Genomic DNA, 24184 nt, shown 5'->3' with positions numbered 1-24184 from the left:
TCAGGAGAGGAAAGCAAGAGAGGGTAAATCCCTGGGACTTTCAGCCACCTCCAAATCACCATTTCTGCATTTATGATAATACGACAGTCTTTTGCCTATCTACTATGGGGCTGAGAAGAGCAGGGGAAGACCCTTGCCCAGAACACAGCCAGCAGCTCCAGGGAAAGCAGTTTCACGATATGAAAGCAATGCTTGAAGCCCAAGTGGAAAATGAGTGTGGGGGACCCCTTTTTCTCCATTCCAAGGTTTCCCTTTCCCCACAGTGGAATGAGGATCTTCTTACCCACTCCTGAACTCTAGTCTACCAAAGTTTGACTGCCAATTCCAGAGATAATTGAGATATAAACAGCATTCAGTGACATAGGAAACAGACTATGATTTTCACTTTTGTTCAAAAGACTAAAGCTCAGAGCAACAGGTCATAATGCTGATGAAGTGCAGAGAACAGAATTGAATCTGTAGCTGTGAAACTCATAACTGGTAAGTTATAGCATCTTACTTAACTTCATGCCTCTGGCACCTAGCTTGATGACTACCAGAGAAGGCACCCAACAATTTGGGAAATGATTGGGAAGGCTGATCATGACAGGTCATGGAAAATATTAAGACTTCATCCTAAATAGCATAATTTCTAGGCTGAGGATAGGAGTATCTGTCCATGGACCTGTGGAAGACTGTGGAGGCTTTGCAAAAGTCAGGGGGCACTCTTAGATCATCCATATGAAAGCCTTGATTATATTTATCTCTCTGGTCTTTTCTATCCCCTCTGGTTGAGACATGGGAGGCAGGTTAAGGGACAGATAATTTCCTTGAAAGTTTTAAGGCAGGTGTTTTTATAGGGCCTATACTTCTGATTCTGATAATGTACAAAATTGCCTGAGCCACATGCCCTGGCAAGCAGAGGTAGTGTTCTTATTTATCAACCACTCACACCAGTAGAGTCTTCTTGAGAGCTCTCATATGATGGGCTATCACTCCCCTGCACCCCTATTTTGAGCAAAATACTAGCAATAATACTAGTACTTACATACTAGTATTAAGCTCAAAGTTCCCAGTCCTTAACCTTTCACCTGTGAGTACCTAAAGGTAGGAGAGGAATAAAATAGCATTAAGATGCCCTTCCTTGGGTGGGAATCCCTAAATGACTCCACTACCAGCCTAAAAACAGAGTGTTTGGGCTGATTTCCATAGATAACAAATTAATGGTCTTCCTAGGTCATGCAAAAGGTCCTCGAAGTGAGGTCACTTCATTCCTCCTAGATCCAATCATGGTGGGCATTTTCCTTCCAGTTCAGGCCTTGGACCAAGTATGTGTGAATGGTGCCTGACAATGGAAGCGATGCCTTGATTTGTCTGGTATGTGTCTTAAATGATCTTCACAGATTTGTGGGTCACTGCAAAGCCTCTACTGAGACGTGTCAGAAAGTTATATTGTAGTCCTACATGGGCTCACAACTTGCTCATATAGGTCTGTCCAGTGTGATCAATTCTGTGGCCACATGTGACCTATCAGTTCGTTGATTTTTCAACAAGTATTTACTGCTCAGTACTATTGGTAAGACAAAGTGATGGACCCTGGGAATAGACAGAAATTGTCTCTGTCCTTATGGAAATTATAGTTTAGTGGGGAAGGGAAACAGATATGCAACACAAGGAGCTAAATATGCAATGATGGTTCAAGTTCAAGCTGTAAAGGAAATCAATAGAATACAATGGTGGAGGACAGAGTGTTTAAAAAGGGTGGGCAAGGAAGGTCCCTTTTTATCATCAATCTACAGGTTTGGAGTAGGGTGGATAAGGAACTAGCTATGTCAAAAGGAGGCAGAGAACTCCAGACAAGGGAAGAACAGATAGAAAGGTGCTGAGAGTGGGGGTCTTGGTTTATTTGATGATCTGACAGGAAGCCAGGCTGGCTGCAGGCAGGAGGATGCCAGGAAGGCAGAAAGGAATGAGTTGGGTGGATATGAGTTGGATCTTTTAACTCAGGTATAATTTGGATTGGATTTATAGTATAACAATAAACCACTGAGAAGTTTAAGCAGTAGGGATGAACTGGATGCCATATGAAACAAACTAACAATTGGATAGTGATTCTGTGGAGTAAGAAGAGAAACAAGAATGCAAAACAAAGCAGTTCAAAACCTCTAAACACTTCTTAAAGACTGAATACTTTAGAATCATCTATAGTCCTCCAATTTTAGGAATATATTCAAAGAAGATAATTTAGAAAATGCACAAAGAGATGTGTGCACCAATGTTCATTATAGCTTTATTTATAAATTGAAAAAATCCCAGAAAAACCTAACTTTTCATTAGTAGGAAACAGTTATTTGAAGTTTCGCTTAAATGTATAGAGAAACCATATGCACATTTTTTAAAATGCTGATGTTTGAGATACACAATTAAGAAGAATTTTATAAATCACATCTTTCTATTAAGAATGTTATAAGAGTAGAAAAAGCTGGAATCAAAAATAAAGGGATCATAGTGGTGTTCTTTGGCTAGTAGAATTAGAACTGATTTTATTTTTAAGAAAAAAGTTTTAAGTGGGAGCAGAAAGTGATCTGAGATATATTTTTGGAGATCACTGTGGTTATTGTGAAAAAGGCATTGTAGCCTGTGCTGTTATAACAAAATCCCTGAGACTGGGTGATTTATAAAGTACAGAAATTTATTTCTCACAAATTTGGAGGCTGGGAAGTCCAAGATAGAGATATTAGTAGATCTGGTGTCTGGAGGAACAGAAGAGTGCAATAGAACTGATATCACCAAGCCCTTTTTATAGTGCCATTAACACTCAACACCTCTTATTATGCCCTACCTCCCAACACTGTTACATTGGAGATTAAGCTTCCAGCACATGAATTTGGAGGTGGAAGTACCATAGCAAGTACTATATATATTTATTGAAATGAAATAATCCATATAAATTGCTTAGCTCAGTGACAAACACACACAGGTGTCCAATAGATATGAGCAAATCATTATTATTTATTCACAGAGAAACAATAATAGGCTATTCAGAAGAATCATTATAAACAAAGCAAGAGAAAGATATTGGGAGGGATCATTAGGGAGCAGCAAATTTTTTTTAGGCTGCCTGAAGCTTTAACTCGGAGACTTCAATCTGGGGGAGGTGGGAGAACCCATACTCTGCTCTGAAGTACACAGCAACAGGCATCAGGCCCAGAATATCCAGCATTCCATGGGGCTCAGTGAGAAACTCAGATCCACAGCAGGGCAGGTGGGACATAGCCATTCCAAGGGACAGTGGATCAATGTCCAACTTAAATGTGACCCATTTCAGTGCAGGAGGAAGTTCTGTCCATGAAGATATTTGCAGGCCCACATTTATATCCCCTTGGGGAAAGTCAGAACTCTATTGGTTAGGAGAATTGAAAAGCCTACACACAAAAAAAGGAGATAGTTCAATTTCTCTGGACTTGAATTCCCAAGGAAATCAAGCAAGAGATTGAGGTTCCTAAGCCTTCCCTGGGCAGCAGAGGTTCACAGAGAAAGGGAAAGCATCGTAGAAGGGGAGCATTCCACTAAGCTCATCCAAGAAGGGCTAAGGAGAGTGAAGAATGAAGTCTGTGGAGGCCTAATTTCAGGGAGGAAAAACCCTGGGCTCTAACCTAAATCAAAGCATGGGGTGCACTGGTTCCTGAGGCCTCCAGGGGGCATCAGTCCTGAATATGGATAAGTTTCTCAGCTCAGGTCAGAGGGCTAAGAGGACTCCGGATAAGCAGAAGCTGCCTCCTCCAGTTTAGGGTCTGGAAGCAAGTCCTGCCATATCATGGGTACCCCGAGGGGTGTTGCCTTGTACCCTGTGACCAGCACCAGGGTGGCCAACATATCCACACAATTCTCTACCTCTCAGCATCTATGTGGAATTTGAGCTTTGGTTGGGGCTGCCTGTGTGTAGAAGACTCTGCTGGCCTGCTCCCCAGAGGCTCTGATAAGGTTTCTAAGCCATCCTGGGGTAGACAAATGGATTAGGAAACAACAGTGAAAAGGAGCCATAAAGCACTTTTCTTGGATAGATGGATTCAGGGGTGCTGTGAAGGGTACCAGAGCTATGTGGGGAAAAGGCCAACATGAAAAACTATCATCCAGTACATTTGCTGTTTCTCCTCAAAGAACCCAGCTAGGTCAGACTGATCCCTGGACCAGCAAGTCAGTAATAGGACAATTGAAGACTTTTCTGGAGATTTGGGGTGAAAGCTTCCATCAACCCAGGCAGGCTTAGCAAAGCCTGTAGTTGGGCTGTGGCAGCTGAAAACAAACTGTTGAGGAAATTGCTGATGAAGGGTCACTAGGTGCTCAGGCAGGATCCCAGGAAGATTATATAAGGTTTCAGAGATTGTGAGGGAAAGAAAAGGTGAGGGGCCCAGCATGGGGGCTGCAGCAGATCCAACCAGAAATACCCTGCAATAGAGAGAAGGTGGGTGTCAGATATCAGCCGTTGGAGCTGTCATTACCTCTCAGGGAATCCAGCTTTGTCCACTGACCTATGAAGAGATAATGATGTTAATGGCACATTTTCATTTGTAATTCAGGAGAAGACATTGAACCTGACGGCAGAGGACTGGTGGCATGTACCATAAATTCTGTTTTTCTGTTGGGAGGAAATTTTGCAGAGTAGAAAAAGGATCTCAGAGCTGGGGGTGAAGCTCAATGACAGAGCATGTGGTCAGCATGTGCAAGTTCTAGATTCAATCCCCAGCACCAGAAAGGCAAAGGCAGGTTGGGGAGAATCTCAGACTTTTGCTAAGGTTATATAGGGGGTTGTGAGGGGGGTTGGAATCCTCTGAGAAGGATCAGGACCCTTTCAGGCTTAACTAGAAAAGAGGACCCCAGTAACTCAGCCAGGCTCGTAGTTTATTCCACCCACAATTCTCTCCTGACAGCAGCCAATCTCAGAAGGAAATGAGTAGTGAGGAGAGCAGGTACTAGAGATGGTGGGTGAGATCCCAGGAAGGACTAGGTCATCTGTGATCACTAGATTTCAATATGCCACCTATCATAACACACCATTACTAATATTCTACCTACCCCAGAAGAAGGAAAACTGTTAGAAATCTGGCTATAACATTAGCAACACTAATCAGCACTCAAAATGCATTTATTCCATTTGTTTACTGACCAACTATTATGTGCCATTTTAGCTGGCAGGGATTTAATGGTAAATAAGACAGACAAAACAAGCAAAGTCAAAAAACAAAAATAGGGGTGAGGTGTGAATTGGTGTTAGAGTGCTTTTCTAGCATGCATGATGCCCTGGGTTCAATCTCTAGCACTACAAATTTAAAACAAAAACAAATAACCAACAAAAAGCAGCCAAATGAGTAGATAAATGAAATAATTTCAAGTTTCAGTAAGCATCATGAAGGAAACAAGCAAGTCTGAAATGTCTGGATAAGGTGATCAAGAAAGACTTTATTGAGAAGGCAGCATTTAAGTAGAAATCAGCTGCAAATATTGTGAAACCCAGTTACAGTTCTGTTTGTTCTATAATGGGTAAATAAAGCATTTCCCCCCAAAGTGGAAACTACCGTGAGACTAATTACTAGTAATGGTAGTGCCCTTTGGAAGCGAGACACCTCCTCTTCCACCCTGTTACTTTCAGTTCTTCCCTGCCAGGCAACTTTTGCAATGTTCTTTGCTGGCAGGTATTGAGGCTGGGCATGGGGCTTGGACATTTGGCAATGATGAATCTTTATTGCCCTCTAAATCACTAATCTAGGGATAAAGCCGAGAAGGCTTGGGGTACCCAAGGAAAGCCCCTGATAGATTTTGGGAAAAGCTGTAGGTCTGAGTATGTTGTGTGTGGACCGATGTAAGTATCAGTCTCTTCTAATTGCCTTAGGGCTTTAGTTGAGTATAACTTGACACTTTCTACACAAAGCTGTTACTTCCCTCATCTCTCTTCCCCCACCATAGAGATAAAATCAATCATGGGAAGGTGATCCTCAATCTACCTCCTTCCCTGACTTACACGTACCAAGACCTATGGCCAGTATGATGGAGCCTCTGCTGGATATCAATGGCAGGGGCTAGTCTCTGCTGGAAATTTGCTGAAGGGGGATGGGGTATACTGCCGGGAAGAGAGTCTTGGACTCAGATATCTGTCCAGACCCTGACCTTATTTGCAGTGATGTAATCAGCCAATATTAGCATAGTACTGGGAGACAGCTCATTTCCAGTAGGGTTGGAAGTGGGGGTGGAGCTGCTGCCAACTCTATATAAGGAGTTCAACCCGGAGCCCAGTGCTGTCCTGTGGCCTTTCCAGCTCATCATGAATAGGGTACTAGGAGCACCAGTTGCACTGGGGTTTTTGGGCCTGTGCTGGTCTCTGGTCATTGCCAACCCACTTCCTTCGTGAGTAAATTAGGGATGGAAAATTGGAATCTGGGCTTGGGTAAGATAAGGCCAGTTTTTAGGCCTGGGTCCAAAGCCAAGGGAGACAAAATGGTTCCACTGGATCCAGACCTCTATCTGTGTTCTCTTTAGGACTAATGCCCATGGGAGTGTTGCGGAAGGTGGGAATGGAACCAAGCCAAACCCAGGTGTGATATGTGAGACAAAAACTCATTGAATCTATCTGTCTGGTTGTATCTCTGCATTTTATCATATTACTGTTTCTTTTGTTTTTGTTTTGTTTTTTACTTTGCTGTCTCCTTACCTCCACCCCAGAATACTGCCTAGATGGCTGGAGCTTTGACGCTGTTACCTTTGATGACAATAGTACCTTGCTGTTTTTTAAAGGTAGGATGGGCTGTAGCTAGAGCATTTGGCACCACAGATTTGGCCCCCCTTTACAGAGACTATTTCTGCCTATGGGAGGGCTGAGGAATTATCTGAGAGTATCACCAACAACATCCCTGTAACTGTCTCATTAGGCCAAATGTTTGTTCTGGGTCCCTCAATTAGTGTGGGTTTTTCAGGGGAATACGTGTGGAAGAGTCACAAATGGGCCCCAGAGTTAATCTCAGAGAGGTGGAAGAATTCTACCACCCCCGTGGATGCTGCATTCCGCCGTGGTCTCAACAGTGTCTTCCTGATCAAGGTACTGCTGGGCCAACATAAGGGCTGGGCCAGAAAGAGCTGGAATTGACACAAGAGACCTCCTTCAAGTGGTCCTGGCATGGGGCCTGTCTTAGTCCATTTTCTGCTGCTATAACAGAATATCTGAGACTAGTTCTCTTTGATGAACAGAAATTTATTTGACTTATGCTTCTGAAGTCTGGGAAATCCAAGACGATGGTACTGGCATCTGGTGAGGGAATTCCTGCTGCGTCATAGCATGGTAGAAAGGCAGAAGGGGAAGAGAAAGGGCAAGATGGGTCTGAATTTTCTATTATAACAACCTATATTTGTGATAACTCACTCCCATTATCATGTTAATGTGATGACATTAATTCATTCATGAGGGCAGAACCCTGATGACCTAATCACCTCTTATTAGATCCCACCTCTCAACATTGTTGCACTGGGGATGGGGTTCTGACACCTGAACTTTTGGGGACATATTCAAACTACAGCAAGGCCCATACTAATAGATATGAACTTTTCTTCCTCTGTGTTTTCTTTTCCCCAAGAAAAGCCCAGGCTAAGGGAATATGTATGTACATTGACCTGAAAGGCACAACCTCCAGTTGCTATTTTTTAGTTCTGGTCTTAAGTTCTAGCAGGCTCTGCTACACCTAACAGTGTTGGCTATCCTTTCCTTACTATGATTTCTTTACTTGGTTTTTATGATTCTGTGTCAGCTCATCTTCATATGGCAGGGCAGGTCTTCCCAATGCAATGATATGTGGCTAAGGGAGCAAGTAAAGGATGAAATACAGACTGCCATGCTTACCAAGTCCTGTGCCCTGGCCAAAACTGTGTGTGCTCAGAGAGTCATCTTCTCCTTACTTACCAAAGGTACCTACAGTTGAGGTGACCCTGGCTGCCTTTTTTCCCTCTATTCTCCAGTGTCCCATCCTCAGCCAATCCCCAGGTATTACATGGGGATCTACTCCAAGCCCTTTCATGAACACTCCCTGGGTGATCTCAACCATTACATTATTCTCAGGACTCTTCATGCTGTGAATACCAGGTCTGGATCTTCTCCTAACACGCCTTCAGACATTTCTTAACCAGTTTCCTGGCAGAAATCTCTGACTTTGGTGTTCCACAGGCACTTCAAATTTAGCATCTTCTGGATTTAATATCTTCCATACAAGCAAACCTTTCCTTCTGTGTTCCCTGTTTCAGCAAAGGTACCACCATGTACCTGGTTACTACAAGTCAGGTGTACACGGGTCTCATGGACTTGGCCCTTGGTTTCTCCTCCCTTGTCATGTTCACTGCGTGCCAACCACATGAGATTATGTACATAAAGTTTTTGAGCTTCCTCATTATTGGGCTCTGCTTGCTGCTCCCCCTGCTGGTAACAGTCTTTCCTCATTTGTCCATCTGGAAAATTCCTGCTTATTTTTCAACTCAGGCCAAATGCTTCCTCTCTGCTGTGAAGCCTTCCCCAGGAATTTAGTAGACAGACTTAGGCATTTCTTTGTATTCCAGATATACTTTGCATGCTTTCAACCTTGGTGGCTACCTGGCCAGAATTGTAGGAATTGTTTCTGCTTTTGTACAGAGAACTTCTTGAATTCAAAGATTGTCATCCCTTGACTCCCAGTGCCTCTCACAATACCTGGCATATAATGGTCATTCAGTAACTGTTTCTTGAATAAATGCATCGATAAATGAACAAATGAATATAGGAGTGGATGGATGAGTTCAGGATGACTATTTGTGGGTATGTTTGCCCAAACTGAAAGTGTTATGATTAAGTATGCCACAGGAGTATCTGGTTATACTTAGCAAGGGGTGTGTGTGTGTGTGTGTGTGTGTGTGTGTGTGTGTGTGTGATAGTAATAGCAACAGATTTGCACAGAGGGTATGTATACAAGGAGCAACATATTGTTTTCCACAGATGGATTGAAAATGTGTGGTTCTGCAGGAGGATCTTATATAAGTGCAATAGATCAAACTATTGTGTGTGAAGGTTAGGGCTATGGCTCAGCGATAGGGCACTCGCCTGGCATATGTGAGGCACTGGGTTCGATTCTTAGCACTGCATACAAATAAATAAAATAAAGGTCTATCAATAACTTAAAAAATATTTTTAAAAATGTTGTGTGTGAAAATCAAGTGGCAGTATCTGGGGATGCACAGTTAAAAAGAGAGTGCTTTTGGATGTAGGGGGACAAAGTCTGGGTGTATCCTCCTGAAAAAAAGAAGAAAGGATATCCAAAGCTGCTCCAAGATGAATTTCCTGGAATCCCATCCCCAGTGGATGCAGCTGTGGAATGTCATCGGGGCGAATGCCAAGAAGAAGGGGTCCTCTTCTTTCAAGGTCAGTCCAGGTGGGAATCTAAGGACCTGGTGGGATGATGGTGGTGGTGTAGTGGTACTGATAGTGATGGTGGTGGTAAAGCCACTGTGCGGCGTTATAAGGAAGGAAAATAGAAAAGCCAGTTATGATCTAGAGGTTAAGGGGGGAGGAGAGGAACTCATTCTCTTGAAGATAACTAGACATAATTCTGCTAAAATTCCTTCATTATTCCCCATGTCCACAGAAAAATGCATGCTCTTTAGTCTTATGTCCAAGATTCTCTAAACCCTGTTGATCTTCAGCTTTGACTCTTCTCACACTCTTATCTTGAACAGTAAATTTGAGAAACTCTGTGCTATTTCCTGTACCTTCAGTTTTGCTTTTACCTGTTTCTGGAGTTCCATCTCCCTGTCTTATCTGTCTTGTAACTCCTACTTCAGATTTCAGTTTCTTGCCTTCCCTGAGATTTTTTTTCTTTGACTCTATCACTGAGCTGATTGTGTGTACCTTGCTGTTGAATTGTTGTATCTTTCTCACCTGTCTCCCTGCTGGTACTCTGTGTGGCCAGTACCATATCTGACCCATCTTGGACCCCAGTGTAAGCACAAGTGGGGGCATAACCCAGCCTCACCAAATGCTTGTTGATCTTTTGGAAAAGGAAACCGCAAATGGTTCTGGGACTTTGCTACGGGAAACAAAAAGGAGCGTTCCTGGCCAGCTGTGGGGAACTGCACAGCTGCCCTTCGGTGGATTGGACGCTACTACTGCTTCCAGGGTAACAAATTTCTGCGCTTCGACCCTGTCACGGGAGAGGTGCCTGCAGCATACCCTCGGGATGCTCGAGATTACTTTGTATCCTGTCCTGGCAGAGGTGAGAAAGCCCCAGTCCCAGGGGCCTGCTAGAATTCCCTGAACTCGTGGACCACATGTGCCCCAGCTCCCACCTTAACTCTGTGCCTTAACACCTTGGCTCTTACCCCTAACCCCAGTGCCATTCTAATTCTTCCCATTGTCCAACCATCTCTTCCACCTCAGACCCCATTTTGACCTGTGGGCTCCCTCTATGTTCCCCTCACCTAATTTTTCCTCTAGGCCATGGAATGCACAGGAATAGAACTGTCCATGGGAATGGCACCCACCATGGCCCTCAGTACACACGCTGTAGTCCAGATTTAGTCTTATCTGCCTTGGTATCTGACAACCATGGAGCCACCTATGCCTTTAGTGGTAAGAGACTCCCCAACTCTCACATCTCTTTCAGTTATACCTCTCCTCTTTGAGGCTTTTCCTCCATTTTCATCACTATGGTTTCTACTCTGTCCTCTCTGTCCCTACCCTAGCATGTCCTTTTCCATCCTCAACCCCTTTGATGCATATTTTTCAACCTTATCTCTCATTGCCCAGGCCTCTAATTTCATCTAATTGTTAACCTCTCAGTAAGTAGGCATCTACTCCCAGGCTCTGTGGATCTCTCTGAGCCCCAAGGGCTCCTCATGTCTTCCTTGTAGGCATCCTGCTGAGCCCTCTGGCTTTTTTTTTTTTTTTATATTTTAGAGATCTCCTTGTATTTCTGTCTCTTCTTGTGTCCCTTTACTTTGGCATATCTTTCTGAGTACAGTGGTTCCCCTGGAATTGATCATTAGGAGCCCAATCTTTCCCCAGGTAGCTTGTTCATATGTCAGGCTTCTGAGATTAGCATCACCTGGGGATGAGATGTTACCATTTCTAAGAACCAGTCAAGAAGTTGTGGATATCCTAGGCCTTTATGAAGTGACTTCAAGGAGTTTTCTCCTCTGAGTGTCCCGTGGAAACACCTGTGTCTTGACTTGTAACATCAATTGGTAAAAGCCATCTGTTAATACCTGGAGATGTTCTGGGATTAGTTAGGCAGGGAGTGATGAGTCATGTTCTATACTTAGATTATCTCTAAGAGAGGGTATGAACAACCACATTATACTCAACCTGAGATATATGTATGATTAGATATAAAAGGAGAGAAAGTGCTGAAAACACAAAAGTGAAAATTTCTTTTTTTGCTCCAACCTGGAAAAATCTGATAATTTATGACTACCATGTTCTATTGAAAAATGCATAGCCTCAAAGAGAGCATATCCCCTTAGCAAGAATGCACACTATAATGATAACACAGAATAGGAATGAAACATACACATGTGGACCATACAGAACTAAATTGAGAATGTATGCCACAGTAAGAATATGTAAGTATCAGGAGAACGTGCAAATATGGGGAGAGTGTGGACCCATTGGAGGACACATAGACAAAGATTGTAGGGGGTAGAGAAGGAGGGCTTGAGAAAAAAGAGCCATAGGAGTCACACAGAAATAGAGGACACTCAGCCGTGGAGAGATCATGGCTATGAAGAGAATACAGCTGAACTCCTAAAGAAAAAATATCATATATGTTCCATAGCTTAGAGAGCACATGGCCATGGAAAGAACCCCATTATATTAAAAATATCCAGCTGAGGGCTGGGGTTGTGGCTCAGTGGTAGAGTGCTTGCCTAGCAAGTTTGAGGCCCTGGGTTTGATCTCAGCACCACATTAAAATAAATAAATAAAATAAAGGTATTGTGTCCAACTACAACTAAAAAATAAATATTAAAAAAAAATCCTGCTGAGGTGAGAGAACACACTGTCTTAGTGAAAACATCTATGTGACTTCTCTACTTAGCATGGGCCTAGTTATCTTCTCTCTCTCTAAATCTTTCTTTTCTCTGCCCCATGGTTTCCTATTCACTCTCTGCTCCTTATAACTTTGGCTTGCACAAGGATCATCATGTCTTCTCCACCATCTCTACTTCATGATCTTTCAGCCCTGGATCCAACTGACAACTTCTTCAATTGTTGTCTTTTCTTGAGAGAGGTTCTGATTGGCCCAGCTCCACATTTTCATATCAGACCGCATTAAAATGGCTGCAGGTCAACCTACATATTGGCTACAGATGTGTTGGGGACTCATCACTTTTTTCTGCACAAAGAGTAGCATAATTCTCAAAATAGGGCCCCTGAGGGCTGGGGATATAGCTCAGTGATAAGAGTTTTTGCCTAACATGCACAAGGCCCTGGGTTTTATCCTCAGTCTCTGAACCCCACGCTCCCTCTCCCCAGTAAAGAAAAAAAGTTCGGGTTCTGAGCAGGGTAATTCCAGCAGAAGGGGAAGACAAATATGGCAATCACCACTACAAACTCAGTTCACAGCTACAAAGCAAAGCAAGAATACCACGTATTTACTTAACAAATATTTATTGAGCCCCTGAGAGGCAATGGGCATTGTTTTAGGCACTGGGGATACAATAGTCAACAAGAAAGACAAGACATCTGCCCTCATAAATCCACTAGAGGGAGAAGACAATAAGAAAGAAGGAAATCGAATAATTTCACATAGTATTAAGATCTCTGAAAAAAGCCAGCACGATGGTACATGCCTGTAATCCTAGCGACTCAGCCTCAGCAACTTAGTGAGATCCTATCTCTAAATAAAATATAAAAACGGCTGGGGATGTGGCTAAGTGGTTAGCACCACTAGGTTCAATCTCTGATACAAAAAAAAATCTGTGAAAAAAATAAGAGAATTAATGGAATAGAAGTGAGAAAAATGGGACCCTCATTGGAAGAGACAAGTTTTAAGTTTATTTGTCAGTAATGAAAAGGAATTAGCCATGCAAGACCCTAGAAGGAACACATTTTAGAGAGAGTGAACAGCAAATACTTGGGGCAATCAAGAAAGAATGCTGGTGCAACTGGAACACAGTGAGGGAGCAGGTGGGTGACTCAAAAAAGATGGAGACAGGGACCAGATTACATAGGCCTAGTAAGGATTTTCAACTGTAAAAGGAAGCAAAGAGAAGGTCTTGAACTAGGCTGTGATATGTTCCAACTTATTTTTTAAAAGACCATCCTGCTTCTTGTGGACCATCAGCAATGCAGATGTGATTATGTAAGCAAGGAATCCAGGTTGTTATTACAGCTGTTCCAGTTGAAGGTGATGAAAGCTTAGACTAGCATGATAGCAGCAAAGGTGGTGAAGGGTCATCATATATTTTAAAGCAGAGTTGACAGCATCAATTGGTAGGTGGGATTGTGGTCAGAGTAGGGAAGGGAAAACAGAGGTTTCAAGAAAAACTCAGCTTTGGGGGTCTGAGAAATGGAATGACTGGTGGTTTCTTTTTCTAAAATTGGGAAACACTACAAAGAGAAACTGAGAGAGAGAGAGTTTTGTATTTGCACATATTAAGTTCATTAGGCACCAAATAAACATGTCAGGTAGGCAATTGATTTTGAGTCTAAAGTTCAAAGGAGAGGTTAGTCAGAACTGAAGAGAATGGTTTGGAAGCCCTCAGCATGTAATTTAAAGCTTCAGGACTAGGTGGGATCACCAAGAGAGTGAAGAGAAGAGGCCCAAACTAGGGGACTCCAATCTTCAGATATCAGGCTGAAGAGAAGAAGCATCAAAGAGATGAGAGGACCACTGAAAGAGTCTGGTATCACAGTAAAAAAAAAAAAATGTTTAAAGAAGGGATTGGTGAGCAGTCAGATGCTGCTGACAGATAGTCAGGTAAAGACAAAGAATTACACTAGATTAACATAACCTTGGCAAGAACAATTTCAACAGAGAAGGCAACACTAGTATAATTGAAGAGGGCTAAGCCAAAGGGTGAATGGAAGCCTAGATAATTCCTTTAACAAGTTGTTGTAAAAGGTGGAGAAGAAAAATGGATGCTACTCCCTCATTCTCTTGCCACCTCACGGGCATCAGAGAATACAGCCAGGATGAGAACACTCCACAGAAGCTTGTCATGGTCCTTTTCTTTTAACTTCTGGCCCTTATATCTCATCAACCAAAACCACATCTGTGTTCATACCTGAGATGAGCTAAGAGCCCCCACCAAACCCCACAATGTTAGCCTTATATGGAAACTCGATTGCTTTTCTCCATGCTTGCCTCTTTGTGATATCAGTTGTTTTTTGTTTTTAATGTTCATGTTTTCAGCCCTGGGGCTCAAACCTAGGGCTTCATGCACGTGAGACAAGCACTTTACCATTGAGCTATATCCCAGCTCCATGCTTGCTTCTGTTGACTGCATTTCCAGCTGGGCCACAATTCCCAACATTACGAACGAAGTCTTACTCCATTTCTCCTTTCACCTGGCCGCTTACTTCTTGCTGATGGAGACATTCGATCCCTCTTGTGACTCATCCCTACATCTGCTACTAGCTTCTTTGCTGCCTGGGCTTTTCCTGCCAACACTGGAACTACTTTTGATACCCCACAGGGTCCCATTACTGGCGTCTGGACACCAGCCGGGATGGGTGGCACAGCTGGCCCATTGTTCATCTGTGGCCCCAGGGTCCTTCAACAGTGGATGCTGCCTTTTCCTGGGAGGATAAACTCTATATGATCCAGGTGTGTGTTGGAAGAGAGATTGAGGTGAAAACTTGGATACAAATATCCAGCTCTATGCTGATTATTGTCCTTTGTCTTCCAGGATTCCCAGGTGTATGTCTTCCTGACAAAGGGAGGCTATCCCCTGGTGAGTGGCTATCCAAAGCGGTTAGAGAAGGAAATTGGAAGCCCTCATGGAATCAGCCTTCAGGCTGTGGATGCAGCCTTTACCTGTCCTGGGTCTTCTCGGCTGTACATCATGGAAGGTGAGGGGCTTCTGATTCTTAAAAGTTGACTCATTCTGCTACCTCTCCATGGCATAGCTTCCCACCAGGTCATGAGAAGAGCTAAGTCAGCATCCCCATGATATGGAAACCATGTTATGTTTGATATCTTCTTTCTAGGACGGCGGCTATGGTGGCTGGACCTGAAGTCAGGAGCTCAAGCCACGTGGACAGAACTTCCATGGCCACATGAGAAGGTTGATGGGGCTCTATGTACAGAAAAGTCCCTTGGCCCCAACTCATGTTCTGCCAATGGTCCTGGTTTGTACCTCATCCATGGCTCTAATTTGTACTGCTACAGTGATGTGGAGAAACTGAGTGCAGCCAAGGCCCTTCCCCAGCCCCAGAAAGTGAATAGCCTCCTGGGCTGCAGTCACTGAGGAGCTTTCTGACAAAAGTTTGGGCTCAGCCCCATCTCCCCACTTTCCTCCCAATAAAGCCAGATTGCCTCTTCACTTGGATCATGGGGCCTCATTGTAGAACAATCTTCTTTCTTTCAGTTGAAAAATTACTAGCTTCTCTTTTTGAGATTTTTAAACTCAAACAAAACTGTGGGAAGCAGAAAGGGAAAAGCTAAGGGATGAACCTGCATAGATGGTTTTTGATTCCAGACTACACACTGGCTTTTTCCAGACTATCTACACAAAGCAAGAAAAAGAGGACCAGAATGGGAAGAGGAACTGCTGAGTTTGCACAGCAAGAAAGAGGCAGAGCTAGGATTCTGACCCAACCTGCTAAAAACTGACCACAGATTGGCCCCAAGGCATCTGGAACCATGGGAACTGGGGAGCTATAAATGTGCAAAGTGGATTAGTTCACAGCAACCATGTAGGGGGCACCTATCTCAAATTGCAGTTCCAGGTGGCTTAGGCAGAAGACAGAGGATGAGGTTTTGGTTATCATTGAGTTAGGCATAACAAAGGTATGAAGTTGAAGTAGGAAAACAAAGACACTAGCTATGTGTCAGAGAAAGTGAAGAGAGGAGAGAAAGAAAGATTCAGAGACCTGGCACCATGAAGCAGATTTGCAGAACACAGCTCCAGGGGATCTTCTGGAGCCTCAGGAACTCTGCTGGCAGAGAGCATCTGACAGACCCTTTCAATCTCCTGGATATTTGCACCATCTAGGCCAGCAACTGTCAATTGCATAGAGATTACAGTGCTTGATTTTTTTCTGGTCATGAACTGACCAAAGCTTTGGTTCTAAACTTCCTGACAACAAATTGACTGGGGATTGGGCCTAGACTATAGGCAACTGGGTATCAGGTGAGGTTCTTTTCCTTCTTTACCTTTCAAACTCAGCTGTGGTTGGAGGTTAGTTTGTTTTAGGCTTAAATAGCTAACAACTATAATGCACCAATAAAAAAATGTGGAAAGGAAAAAAAAATAGCCTGAAACTCTAGCAGAGCACCTTTACCTTGAGCTTCTGTGTCTTAGCTTCAATTACTTTTTCTTTAAAATGCGTATAATAAAACCCACCTTTCAGTGACAAGTTCATTCTTTGGTTTATTCAGGAAGAAGAAACCCTGGCAGTAGACCCAGACTGTGGCCCAGGACCTCATCTAGTTTAGGGACAGACAGACCTCTTGACCTGATGGCCCCTTGTTTTGTGAGACTTTGGTGGATAGAATAGTAGACTGACAAGTTCTGATAGCCATGATGTCCTCTCAGATTCATATTCCACAGCTAATAAGCTTCCCTATATCCTTTACATATTCCATAGTTAATAAGCTTCTCTACCTGGTTTTTTTTTTTTTTTTTTTTTTTTTTGGTGGGGTACCAGGGATTGAACTCAGGGTGCTTGACTGCTGAGTCACATCCCAGCTCTGTTTTGTATTTTATTTAGAGACAGGGTCTCACTGAGCTGCTAAGCCCCTTGCTGTTGCTGAGGCTGGCTTATGAACTCACAATCCTCCTGCCTCACAAGCCACTGAGATTACAGGCTTGCACCACTTCGCCCAGTATAGAAAACTGTTGTTTTGCGTGTGTGTGTTGGAGATTGAACCCAGGGCCTTGTGCATGCCAGGCAAACACTCTACCAACTGAGCTATATCCCCAGCCCAGCTTCTCTACCTCTTTACATTCTGCTTTAACTAAGAGCAGGCTGTTTCCCTTTCCCTGTAGCTATCACAGTGGATGGGAAGCTGTTAGCATTGATACAACTTCCATACACAGTTGTACCATTTTTCTTCCACTTTTTATGCTGGTTAAATTTCTTCTCCTTGGACATTATACATTATATCTATCAATCTTTTTGTTCATTTTTTTGGTTTGTTTTTATGTATCAGGAATTGAACCCAGGGGCATTGTACAACTGGGTTATATCCCCAACCCTTTTCATATTGTATTCTAAGATAGGGTCTTACTAAGTTTCTGAGGGTCTTGCTAAGTTGGTGAGGCTGGCCTTGGACTTGGGATCCTCTTGCCTCAGCCTACTGAGTCACTGGGATTATAGACATACACCACCTCTTTATCATTTTTTGGGCAATCCTCTATCAATATCTTTGTTCTCTTAGTTGCTGAAAATTTCGCAGATTGGAGTACCCTCTTTAGCCTCCCAATTACTATGGACAAATTCTGATTCTTATCACTCACAATAGTTTCACATGTAAACAAATTCCTTATATTCCAACACACCACTGATGAGCACAATCTCATTTTTCTGCTTCATTCCTACCTTTCTGCTCTTGAACTTTGTTACTCTCAGTTTTCCATTCCCCAAAAGATATAATTTCCCTACCCAAATTGAACATTGATCATTTGAACAACTTTCTTTCTTTCATATACAAGGTATTGAACTCAGGGGCATTTAACCACTGAGCCACATCCCCAGCCCTATTTTGTATTTTATTCAGAGATAGGGTCTCATTGAGTTGCTTAGTGTCTTGGTTTTGCTGAGGCTGGCTTTGAACTTGCCATCCTCTTGCCTCAGCTCCTGAGCTGCTGGGATTACAGGTGTGTGCTACCATGCCTGGCCTGAACAACTTTCTTAATGATGGTTTTTACTTGTCTTCTCTTCCTGACTTTAACTTTTATTCAGCTATTAAAAAAAAAAAAAAAACAAAGAAAAAGTAAAAACAAAAACAAAAACAAAACAAAACAAAACAACAACAACAACAACAACAAACAGCAGAGCCACATGGTGCATGTCTATAATTGCAGGCACTGAAGAGGCTGAGACAGGAAGATCCCAAGTTTGAGGTCAGCCTCAGCAGTTTAGTGAAAGCCTGTCTCAAAATGTAAAAAGTACTTACTGGAGATGGTAGCTCACCCCTGGTTTCAATTCTCAGTACCACCACAACAAAACCTAAATTCAACTATAGGTCAGAGAATCAAACATGTCTGACTTTTTTTTTTTTTTTTTTTTTTTAGTACTGGGAATTAAACCTAGGGGCACTCAACCACTGAACCACATTCCAGGCCTTTTTTTTTATATTTTATTTAGAGACAGGGTCTTGCTGAGTTGCTTAGGGCCTAAGTTACTGAGGCTGCCTTTGAACTCACAATCCTCCTGCCTCAGCATCCCAAGCCACTGGAATTACAGGTGTGTGGCCACTGTGCCTGGCTTCTTTCTTTTTTAACTAATTAATCATTTATTGCAAATTTGTGTCTATTTCAAGAATAGATCTTGGATGTTAGACATAGATTATCCTTTTCTTTTCCTGTTTTGTTCAAAGCATGTCTGATTTCTAATCCCAGCTAAGCCTCTTACTAATTTTGTAGATTTGAGATACTTACTGAACTTCTTGAGCTCTGCGTGTGTATATGCATATGTACATATGCATATATATGCAAAATAGGAATGTGTATTTCATCAGTCATTTTTCAGTAAAATAGAGAAACCACTCTAGAAATTCCAAGTAGAGAAGGATTTAATGCAAGGAAAGTGTTACAAAGTGATAGGGAGGTTTTGGAGACACAAGAAAAAAAAACATGGTTACCCAGAGATCAGGAAGCTAGTACCAATCTTGATTTAGAGAAGCCAAAGGAAGAAAAGTTATTAACCAAAAATCCAGAAGCTGGAGCCCACAAATCTGCACTAGCCTGTATTGCTGATGCTGCTGGAACTGTCTCCACTTTTTCTAGGCAGGAACTGCTGCAGTTGATGTTGCCAGTGGCACTGCCAGAAACGGAAGGGCTTTCCCCTTCTTCCCACCTTCAGGCTTAACTGGAACCAAGCTGACAAGGGAGTGCGAGAACTGTGGTTTTCAGAGTCCCAGCCCTGGTGATACAGGGGAGATTATAGAGGAGTGGAAGTGCAAATGAGTAGCAACAGGGAATATCTGCCACATGTGTTCATACTCATCGGATCACTTAGTTAAGCGATAAAACTCAAAGTGCTATAAGCAAGAAGAGAATTTATTGACTTATGTAATTTAAAAAATCTTTAGGCAGCTTTTGACTTCAGGCAGAGGTCAATGTAGATATTAAATTGATATTCTAAAGCATCTGTTTTTTTCTATCTCTGTGCTTTGCTTTCTTTGAGTTGGCTTCATTCTCAGGAAAGCTGATTCTTCCTAGGGGTGAGATGTCTACCAGGTTTTCAGTCTACCAACGATTTAGACTGATAGGTCAGGGAAATACCTAGATCTGGTTTTCACTTGCTCAGAATTAGTCATATTCCCATCTCTGAACTGACCCCTTTGACCCTAATATGGACAAATCAATGAAGTGGGTTGTGGGACTGGGATCCCATGTGAACTGAGAATGGGGAAGATTCAGGCTGGGGTTGTGGCTCAGTGGTAGAGCGCTTGCCTAGCCTGTGTGCCTGTGTTCAAGTCTCAGCAAGGCATATAAATAAATGAATAAAATAAAGGTCTACAAACAACTTAAAAAAAAAGAATAGGGAAGATTTGGATTTCTACAGAAAGCTGATGTGCTGTTTCCAAGGGGGAATGGATGTTGGGCAAATAACAATGGTATCAACAATGGATGTTTATGACAGGATAATACTCATCTTGTGAAATTTTTTCTTGTTGCCCATCCAATCTTCCTTCCTTTCCTCAGCTGAAGACTTAAAAATAGTGTTATTATTAGCCATGAAATACCTCAACTTCTTCCCTGCTCCTGCCCTTTAAATTACCCTACATGCCCTCCTTATCCTCACCTCTATCCCTTCAGAATATAAAATTATGGACTATAAAGTTGATCCCATACCCCCCTCATAATCTCCAGAATCTCACACTATCTATCATCTTCCTTTTTCTTTATTTTATTTTATTTTATTTTGCATTGCTGGGAATCAAACCCAGGGCCTGGTACTCACCAGGCAAGCACTTTACCACTCAGCTAGATCCTCAGCTCCTCTTTATTTTTAAAATGATCTTCTCCATTGGTATCTTTTGCTAGTTTATACTCTTGTCCAAGTTTATGTTATCTTTTTAAATTATTAAATTATTTTTTTATTCTAATTTGTTATACACGATGGCAGAATGCAATTCATTTTATGTTACACATATAGAGCACAATTTTCAAGTCACTGATTATACACAAAGTATTTTCACACTATTCATGTCTTCATACATTCTATTTTAAAAAGATGACAAAAGCAGAATTTTTTAACTTGAAAGATGAACTTTAGTTTTTCAATTTTTTTCTAATAAGTTATTTTATTGATAAATAATAATTACATACATTTATAAGCTATATGATGTTTTGATATATGTATGTAGTATGGAATTATTAAATCAGGTTCATTAATATATCCCTTACCTTGCTTACCTATCTTTTTTTATAGAAGATATTTGAAATTTACTCTTTTAATTATTTTGAAATAGATAACACATTATATGTGACAAGTCTCCCAGCTGTGTACTAGATATCAATACTTATTCCTCCCTTCTCTGGAACTCCGGGTATCCTTTGATCAACAATATACATTCTCTTCTTTCCCACCCTCTGTCCAAGTCCCTGGTGAGTATCATTCTACCATGTAACTCTGTGAATTCATCTTTATTAGATTTCACATATAAGTGAGATCATGTGGTATTTGTCTTTCTGTGCCTGACTTGTTTCACTTAATATAATGTCCTCCAGGTTCATCCATTTTTGCCACAAATGCCAGGATTTCTCCTTTTTTAAAAATTGAATAGTATTCTATGTATATAAGTATCACATTTTCTTTATCCATTGAACAGTTGACGGAAACTTTGATTCTACATCTTGGCTATTGTATAATGCTATAATAATCATGGGATTGCAGACATCCCTTTGAAAAACTGACTTCAGTTCTTTTGGATATATATTTAGTAATAGGATTGCTGGATTGTATAGTAGTGATATTTTTAGGGTTTTTTTGTTTTTGTTTTTTGGTCCTGGGGATTGAACTGAGAAGCACTTTACCAATGAGCTATATCTGCAGTCCTTTTCATTTTTTTTTTTTTTTTGAGACAGGGTCTTGCTAAGTTGCTGAGGCTGGCCTCAAACTTCCAATCTTTGTTCCTCAGTTTCCCTCGTCACTGGGAATACAGGTATGTGATGTGTCATTACAGATTTGGCTCTATTTTTATTTTTTTTGATAAAGTTTCATACCACAAAAACACAATCTTTAAACTCATATCACTTCTCAGCTACTGTCTATTTGTTCTTCCAAATTTCTCAAATGGAGGTTCTATATTTATTTACTCTACTTTCTCATTTATAATTGCTCAATTCATCCCACTGTGCCTTCTTCCTCCATTTTCTGATACTGATTAAATCGTGAGGATCCATAACCTCCATGTTGCCAAATTCAAAGAACACTCTTTTTTTTTTCATTTTTTAAATATAGACTTTTAGTTGTAGATGGACACAATACCTTTATTTGTTTATTTACTTACTTATATGTGGTGCTGGGGATGGAACTCAGTGCCTCATACATGCTGGGCAAGTGCTTCACCACTGAGCTACTATCCCAGCCCCCAAAGAATACTTGATTGCCTAAACTTAAGGGAAATCTTTGCTGCATTTGATGCTTTTAACCACTCACCTCTCCTTGAAATTTTTTCTTCCTTTGGATTTATTCCATGACCTTACTCTCTCCTGATTCTTCTCTTACCTTTCTATTTCTTTTCATTTTCCTTCATAACCTTCTCTCCTTTGCAGGCTTCCTAAATGTTGGCATTTCCAGAATTCATTTCTCTATCCTTTTCTCTTCTCATAGTATCTGTCTTTTAGAATAGTCCTGTTGAAGGGTGTTGAGGAAGTTCTGTCAGGCCTTGAATTTGACTTCTAAATTCCACTTCAGGTAGTACTGGGAAGATTTTACTCTTCATAGATTTTCCAGATAAAAACTACTACTCAGAAGAAAGCATTTTGTAGATAAACTACAAGAAAATTTATAATATAAAAATACTTCTGTGTAAATGGAGGATAAAGCTACTTTTGCTCTAGAATTGTCTTCACTGTTAATAGAGATGAAAATTCTGATCTTTCATTTAGGCATTTGGTTGCCAACTGCCTGCTAATGCTAATTGGCTGGCTTATCAAATCAAATAACATAAAACTATAACTCTTAGGGACTCTTCATAAATACTGCTAGGGACTCTTTGTAGGATCCCAAAATGGCTCAGGGCACCACATGGCAAGAGGTGCATATAAGAGATTGAGTCAAACTTGCTTTATAATAGATCCACTCTCCAGATAATTCATTAGTCCATTAATCCATAAATGGACTAACCCGTCCATAGTAGCAGAACTCTCATGATCCTATCACATCTTTGTGTGGGTTTTTTATCTTTGGTTTTTGTGGTGCTAGGACCTTTTACATGTTTGGCAAGTGTTCTACCACTGAACTATATACACCACAGGCCTATTTATTTTTTATTTTGAGACAGATCTGACTAAATTGTATAAGCTGACCTCAAATTCATGATCTTCCTGCCTCAGCCTTACCAGTTGTTGAGATTACAAGTGGGTGCCACCATACCCCACACCTTATCATCTCCTAAATGTCTCACCTGATCCCACCTTTTGGGGATTAAATTTCAAAGTGAGTTTTGGTGGGGGCTTGAGATCATAGTAACTCCCATATTTGCCTTCCTGTGATTCTCCTGCTATTTGGAAAAATTTTCTCTTCTCCTGCCTGATCTCTATGTACTTCCTTCATCCCTCACTAATCTCTGTAAATTCTATCTCCTAAATATTTATTAAACATGTGCAATTTTCTCCATCTCTAGTCCTGCTACCATAGTGCAAATCATCATTGTCCTTGAAAGCCTCCTAAATATTCCAGACCAAATTAAGCTCATATCAAGCCCTACACATCTCCTTTGAGATACTCACCAGTTTTTGTTATATGCTTAATGTCTCTTTCCTCTGTTAAATTTCAAGCTTTATGAAGGCGGAAACTCTATCTTGTTTCTTTAGATATTCCTAGTACCAAGGACAGTACCTCATGCATAATAATAATTTGTTGAAAGAGATGAATGAATGAATGGGGACACCTTTCTTCTCCTGGGTAACCTAACTCATTTTTTCAAGGACTCAGGTCAGAGGTCATCTCCTCCAGATGGGTTGCAGTTTAATCTGATTCATGGATCCCCCATGCCCTGGTTTGGGATCTGGTTCATAGTTCACATATCACAGGTGAGTCAATTATAATAAACTAATAAACTCTTGACCATGAATTGATAATTGTTGAAAATGAATGATGAGTATATGATTATACTGTTATTTTTGTATATAGTTGAAAAATTTTATAATAAAAAGTCAAAACATTCACCTCAAGTCAAGTGAATGTCCATTCAAAGACAACCTTGAAGCTTCTGGCTTGGGCAAACCAGTAGATGGTGGTGCTCATTGGGATGGATGAAGTGGCAGCTGCACCTAGATTGAGGTGTGTGTATATGTGGGTGTGGGTGTGTCTTGGGGAGGGTTCTTTTTCACCTCAGTGTAACGCCTTAGAAGACTAATAAAAAGAGAAGATTTGGACACCTTTACTTTTAGATGCATCTCCAGTCAGTTGTTCAGTGTGTGAAAGATCCAAAAAAATTAAACTTCAGCCCTAGGGGAGTAAGCCTTTAGAGAATTTCTATGGGTAGCATTGCCCTTCATTATCCTTGATGGTCTCTAGGTCACTGATCTGATCACTGGGATCCGAAGTAAACACTGCGCCCCACCATCCCTTCCTTTT

The 24184-nt window shown here is 41.5% G+C and overlaps 1 protein-coding gene across 2 annotated transcripts; it reads left to right on the top strand.

Moving 5' to 3' along the window:
* The first annotated feature begins 6228 nt into the window (after window positions 1–6228).
* On the top strand, window positions 6229–15532 carry HPX (hemopexin). Of its 2 annotated transcripts, XM_081280570.1 has the most exons (10): window positions 6229–6381; window positions 6514–6569; window positions 6697–6768; window positions 6948–7069; window positions 9253–9406; window positions 10044–10256; window positions 10478–10612; window positions 14680–14810; window positions 14893–15055; window positions 15194–15532. In XM_081280570.1, the coding sequence occupies exons 1-10, from the start codon at window positions 6299–6301 to the stop codon at window positions 15451–15453; spliced, it is 1389 nt and encodes a 462-aa protein (XP_081136696.1). In that variant the 5' UTR covers window positions 6229–6298; the 3' UTR covers window positions 15454–15532. The 2 variants fall into 2 exon arrangements, with proteins under 2 accessions (XP_081136696.1, XP_081136697.1); XM_081280571.1 differs by lacking the exon at window positions 10478–10612 and having other exon boundaries at window positions 6230–6381.
* Window positions 15533–24184: the final 8652 nt, after the last annotated feature.

This window comes from Spermophilus citellus (genome assembly GCF_964194105.1).
Source record: "Spermophilus citellus genome assembly, chromosome: 2".
NCBI lineage: Eukaryota > Metazoa > Chordata > Mammalia > Rodentia > Sciuridae > Spermophilus > Spermophilus citellus.
The sequence above is the reverse complement of the archived record's forward strand: the minus strand, read 5'-3'. Positions and strand labels throughout refer to the sequence as shown.